The sequence below is a fragment of the Jatropha curcas genome, chromosome 2, assembly GCF_041381405.1.
Source record: "Jatropha curcas cultivar XTBG-Jc1 chromosome 2, XTBG_Jcur_1.0, whole genome shotgun sequence".
In the NCBI taxonomy this organism is placed as follows: Eukaryota; Viridiplantae; Streptophyta; class Magnoliopsida; order Malpighiales; family Euphorbiaceae; genus Jatropha; species Jatropha curcas.
Window position 1 is genome coordinate 6,683,232 of NC_143152.1, and position 6,317 is coordinate 6,689,548.

The 6,317-nt window shown below is 32.3% G+C and overlaps 2 protein-coding genes and 2 non-coding genes across 4 annotated transcripts; 3 read left to right on the forward strand and 1 right to left on the reverse strand.

The window, feature by feature from the left end:
* The first annotated feature begins 2,232 nt into the window (after positions 1-2,232).
* LOC119370377 (small nucleolar RNA Z266) lies at positions 2,233-2,328 on the forward strand. The gene has a single exon (XR_005177923.1). It is a non-coding gene; the product is annotated as a small nucleolar RNA Z266 (small nucleolar RNA).
* A 124-nt stretch (positions 2,329-2,452) lies between these two features.
* Positions 2,453-2,574, forward strand: LOC119370375 (small nucleolar RNA SNORD14). Its single transcript, XR_005177921.1, has one exon. It is a non-coding gene; the product is annotated as a small nucleolar RNA SNORD14 (small nucleolar RNA).
* Positions 2,575-3,712: 1,138 nt separating this feature from the next.
* Positions 3,713-4,710, forward strand: LOC105634719 (chitinase 2). The gene has a single exon (XM_012217617.4). The coding sequence runs from the start codon at positions 3,716-3,718 to the stop codon at positions 4,622-4,624; it is 909 nt and encodes a 302-aa protein (XP_012073007.1). The 5' UTR covers positions 3,713-3,715; the 3' UTR covers positions 4,625-4,710.
* Positions 4,711-4,916: 206 nt separating this feature from the next.
* On the reverse strand, positions 4,917-6,114 carry LOC105634718 (protein S40-7). Its single transcript, XM_012217615.4, has one exon. The coding sequence runs from the start codon at positions 5,613-5,615 to the stop codon at positions 5,019-5,021; it is 597 nt and encodes a 198-aa protein (XP_012073005.1). The 5' UTR covers positions 5,616-6,114; the 3' UTR covers positions 4,917-5,018.
* Between the last annotated feature and the right edge of the window lie 203 nt (positions 6,115-6,317).

A 6,317-nucleotide genomic window follows, 5' to 3' on the forward strand; every position in this document is an offset into this window, starting at 1 on the left:
ACAATATCATCTCCAAACAAAAAATTCCAATTTTCTATATTTATATTTCTTATTCATTTATAAATATTATGATATACTTAGCTTATATTCATTATTAAAAATTTATAATTAATAACATAAAGTTTTGAAGCAAAAAGAAATTTTAATTTAATAAAATATTTTTTTAAAAAAATTAATAAAAACTAGACATTAAGTAAATGAAATATAGTAACAATTAAAAAGAAAATGTAATTTTATACGAACAAAATACTTTTCTAGAAAAAATTAATAAAAATGGATACTGAGTAAAAGAAAATATAGTAATAATTCAACAATGTAGGCTCCATTTATTTCTAGAAAATTACTTACATTTGGAAAATATTTTCAAGAAAAATGTTTTCCTTAAAAAATATTTCTCAAATGACTTATTTTTTGTTGTTTGGTTGTAATATAGAAAATTAGTTAAAATATATTAAAATCTTTAACTCATGTGACCATAAAAATATATAGAATTTCATATTTTAAAATTTTATTGTTAAATATGAAAAGAATATAAAAAATTAGTAAATTATGAAAATTGCTAGTGACTGATGGTGGTGGCCGACAGTGGCTTGTGGCTAGTGGTGATGGCTGATGGTGAATAATGACTAGTAATAGTAGTTTCTGGTGATTAATAAATTAAAAATATGCATTTATAAGGTTATAATAAGTTTATCAATATATGAAAAATATTTTCCTCTCCTAAAAATAAGAAGTAATTTTTCTTAAAAATAACTTAGTTTTTTTTACCAAAAAATATTTTCCATTAACTTGCTTTCATAAATGCTAAAAAAATGATAAATTATGAAAAATATTTTTTTTATATATTATTTTACGAAAACAAACATAGTTACATTGATTCTCTAATCGACTTCTTTGTCGTTGTATATACTAAATAAATACCTAGATTTAAAGAACAGAGAAAGGCAATATCACCTTATTAATTTTATATACCGAATAAATACACACTGAACCATTTATTTTAGTTATTTTTTAATGCACTAATTCGTTTAGTTTCAGTATGCGAATATTGGCCAAATAATTAGCCTAAAAACATTTAATAATTAAAACCAAAAAGTAAAATCACCCTAATTAATTAAAATTCTATGGTACATAGTCAAAGATAATTTCCATATTATTCTTGGAGTAATATTTTATTTACCAAATAAATATTGCTCTTGGGATGTTTGTAAACAGGATTTTGAAATTCATTGAATTCATTAAAATTCAAGAAACAAGAAACCTAAATTTTTAATTTCATAAAATTGTACAATTATCATCATTTATTATAATCATTAAACTCCTGAAATTTAAAATATCTTAAAATTTTTTTTTAAAAAAAATAGAATCCCTCATTCATTAAACTAAGAAATTTATTAAAATCCCATCTCATTAAAAACTCATAAAATTAGGAATTATACTGTATGAGAATTTTTGAATTATCTATAAATTATATATTTTTTCTATTGTGCTAAATGTGATATTTGTAATAAGTTCGTAAATTGTTAAGAATATTCTTCAAAAAAAAAAAAAAAAAAAACTATTGTTAAGAATATCTTAAACCAAATAATAGGTATAAAAGAAACCTTTTTTTCAGATAATGGGCCAACTATTCATAAGGCCCACATTTTGTAATTATGATCATGAAGAGAAGAGGTACCTAAGGCCCATAGGCATGGCATTCACCTATATTTTGATAAAGAGGCTATAAATAAGTGTGCTTCCTCTAGTTATTCTAGGGTTTCTGCAAGTCCTTTTCTTGGTGGGTATTTTATTTTCCTCCTCTTCCTTTTATTTAGGCAGTTATCGTTTCTGTTCTTTATTTTTCAAGCGCCGCCCTTAAGATCGCCTTCCAAATGACAATGGAAGCGTTTTGAGTCATAGCTGCGCAAGATCAATCCATTTTCTTGGGGTTTCTCTTTAGGGTTTTCCTTTAGAGATCTCCATTTTATCCCACCAGAAGTTTCTTCTCGAGCCATTGTTTTATTCTCTGCATCTGTGGTTTTTTCTGTTTATTTGTAAACCCCTGGACGGCTACACTGTCTTTGGCTGTTTTATTTAATTGGAAATACCAGTTCCATTGATGAACCATGAATTGGCTCATTCTTTGGTGGGAAACAAGCAATATGATTTTCTTGATTTATTTTAAATTATAGTTAATTGTGCTTTAAAATGGGATTAATTGAATTTTCTTTTGCTGATTTCAAGTAATAAGAATGGCAAGGATGATGAATCAATTAGATGTGTGAATGGAAATTATCCATATTGAACACAACTTGTGAGGCATATTAGTTGTCTGACTTGCCTATATTATCTTATTTGGTTTAACGTTTATTTGAATAATTAATCATCAAAATGGTGTTAATGGGTTTTAATTATTGATTTGTTTTTTAATAATGTTAATAGATAAATAAATTGGGTATTTGGAATTGGTGGTCGATGATGATAAAACGAAGGCTTGTTTCTCAAAACATTCGCAGTGGCCGCCTAAGAGCTTTCGCCTTCGCCGGCTTGAGAGCTATTGCTGCACTTTTCCTTCCTTGGATGTCTGAGACCTCATAGAAAATATAAATTGTTGAAATTTTCGTCTGAGAGTAATTTTAAAATGATACGGAAATAATTTGAGATTTAAGTAGAAAGAAAAAAAACTAAATAACATAGCAAAACCTAATTATTATTTTTGATCTGGCCTATTCTCTTATTCTTTAAAATTTTCTTGTTAGAATTGTAAATACAAATTAGTGGAGTCATAGTTCCAATGGAATTCTATGTGCTTTCAGATTCCTCCGGCCAGCATGTTTTTACTCAATTGTCATTGTTCTGAGACTTCAGAAACTTTCAAGTCAAAATTCCACAGAATTGACATATGCATATGTTTGATTCAATGGTAATGCCAAAATAAGTTGTGCATAATCTGTTGGCTTTTTTCTTCTCTCTCTCTCTCTCTCTCTCTCTGGCTCAATGCCTGTTTGGAGTCATAATAATGCTTTTGCAAAATTTAAAGTCCAATAAACCATAGTTTTAAATTTTTCACATAATAAAAAAAGCAGACTAAAAACATATAAAAATAGTAAATGAAAAAAATGAAATCTCATGGAATGGCTTAATGGCCTTTCACCATCTATCCCCCAAAATAAGAGCAAGGAAATCCTTCCCCTGTGGTAAGTTATAATTCTGGTCATACTCGTACTGAGTAAAACCCTACCACAATAGTAGATTAGAGGGATTCTTGATCCTGATTTCTATTCTATGTTAAGCATCTTGCAAGTTGCATATATCAATTGAATAAATAATTCACTAGTCTAATGACACTAAACCAAATATATAACAAAACTATCCAATTCCAACAATCTGATTTGAATGCAACCTTCACCAATTCAGAGTTTGGACCATAGACAATGCATAAACTCCAAAAACTGAATAAAACATTCATATTCAAACATCAATAAAAGAAATTTTATCCACTAAGAACCTAAAAACCGTGACCATGATTTAACCAACAATGGACCGACAATCTGCTTTTCTTCAGGAGTGAAGATAATATATTCTATATAATAAAATATTATAATAGGACTGCAAAAGAATAAAAGCCACCTACAAAAGAACAAATAGCTTGGGAACATGCATCAATGTAATCATCATCCACTCTATAAATACCTTCTACAGAAAACTACATTGTGCTCAATCTCAAACAACTATGGATACAATTTTCCCTTTCTTCTTCGTTCTGATTATCTTAGCCACATTCTTATCAACCCAAGCAGCCCAGACAAACTCTAAGCTCTTTAGGGAGTACATTGGAGCTGAGGGTAAAGGAGTCAAATTCTCAGATGTACCTGTTAATCCCAAAGTTGAATTTCATTTCATTCTATCCTTTGCCATTGATTACACCTCGTCTGCCCATCCTTCTCCAACCAATGGACAATTCAGTGCATACTGGGACACAGAAAACCTTACCCCTTCCAACGTTTCCTCCCTTAAAGCTCGCCATTCGAATGTGAAAGTGGCTATGAGTCTTGGAGGTGACACTATAAACAATCAACATGTATACTTCAAACCCAAGTCAATCAACTCTTGGGTTACTAATGCTATTCATTCCATTATGGAGATAGCAAACAACTATAAATTAGATGGAATCGATATTGATTATGAACATTTCAGTACAGATCCAGATACATTTGCTGAATGCATTGGGCGACTTCTCTTCTACCTTAAAGGACAACGAATTGTGTCATTCGCATCAATAGCACCATATGACAATGATTCTGTACAGCCTTATTACTTGGCTCTATGGAAGAAATACGGACACCTTATAGACTATGTCAACTTTCAGTTTTATGCCTATCCTAAAGGGACAACAATTTCTCAGTTCTTGAAACACTTTGAAGAGCAGAAATCTAATTATAGAGATGGCAAGATCTTAGTAAGCTTCGGAACAGATGATAGTGGGGGCTTGTCTCCTCAAAATGGATTCTTTAGCGCTTGCCGAAATCTTAGACAAGCCAATAAGCTTCATGGCATATTTATATGGTCAGCCGACGACTCTAAGAAGACTGGGTTTCCTTATGAAAAGCAGTCACAGTCCTTTTTGGCCAATGCAAAATGACCTCTCTCTCTTTAATATTGTTGTATTTTGAACTACTCTGTAGGCTGTTCTTGAGGAATTATGAAGATTGAAATGTTCTTTTTGAACTTTTGAATTTGATTTGAAATTTAGGATTTTATAACATTGAACCCAAATTTTTTAGTCGAGGTCAGCTCAGTTATTCACTGAAGTATTCAAATTCCACCCGTGGAAAAACATGCATTAATATGAACCCCTAGATTAGTCTCATTACCACTATTTCCAATTTCTAATTATATTAAAATAAAAAGCTAAAAATGAGCTGCATATAATCTAAAATGGAACAACACTAAAACTATGATTATCAATCAAATATCCCAGAATTCATTGCATGCCTAACAAAAAGGGGAAAAAAAAGAAAAATCTTATCATGTTATCAATCAAGAAACCCAGTTTGGCGAAACACGGCATTCCTCACCTGTCTCAGATCCCTTCCTTTTAGAGTCCTTCCAACTCCTTCCAGCACCGAAAACGTAGTCTTCGGAGACTTTCTCGACCCTCGCGCTACAATCTCGTGAGGCGGCAGCATCTCCTCATCTCCGCCGTCAGAATCACCATCATCTTCCCTAAACTTACTATTCCTCTGCTTCGACATGGCAATTGACAGTAAAGGCACATTCATCGGAGCTGATTGGTTCATCTTCCTTTCAGGCACCGATTGCGATGCATACTCTCTATCACTCTGGGGCGGTCTCGGTATCATCGGAATCGACTTCGATGAGGAAGAAATTGAAGGCTTGCGATAGAGTATAGAGTGATGATTCGACTCCGGCATCGCCGCTAGAATGCCGGAGTGCCGCTGGAAAGATTTCCGGCCATTATTTTCATTGGCGGAGCGCACTAAGCTTTGTTCAGTGAAATCATTTGTCCAGAGGACCTCAACCTCGTTTAGCTCATCGCCGTTTCCATTTTCGTCTTCTGGCGCTGCAGAAGGGGAGGTGTTAAGGAAACGGTGGCGAAAGATGGGATCCATGCGTTATGTCAGCGCGTTTTCTGGTTCTAGTGGAACAATGCAGGAATGGTGGTGCGGCTGGTGGTCGCCGATTCTAGTGGAAGCTGCGTTGAGACGAGTTGAAAATTGGGACCCAGAGGGACGACGGTGTCTTCGCTAATGGGGCTGACGATATTAGAACCTCGTTATTGCTTGGTTTGGGTCTGGCGCTAAAAGAAGTTTGCAATTCTGCATTATAATCTTATCAGAATGAAGGTGGGGTTGTTTTAGCCTATGGTCGGTTCTTGTCTCCGCCTTTTGATACATCTTTAGCAGCCAAAAAGATGGTTCCACGTTCCCATCATCATTATACAAAGTCAATTTTAGAATTTCTCCAATTCTAAAAAGATAAGCTTTGAATTGAGGAAACAAAGAGTATGGGTATTTTGAGTTAATAATTAATATCTCATCTATTGAAAAGCTTGTAATCAAATCCATCCCACAGATTTAGCTTATCTTGGATGGGAACCAACTTTGCAGCCTCATTTGCAGATGCAGAAAAAAGTGGCTTTTCTTTTTAACAAAAGGATAAATCTTTTTTTTTTTTTAAAAAAAAGGACAAATCATTAACATATGTATATATACACGAGATTCAATCTACTTATTATTTGTAACCTTTTAATTTTATATGTCATACTCACTTTTACTAATTATTTATATTTGTTTTTATTTTTTAATATTAAA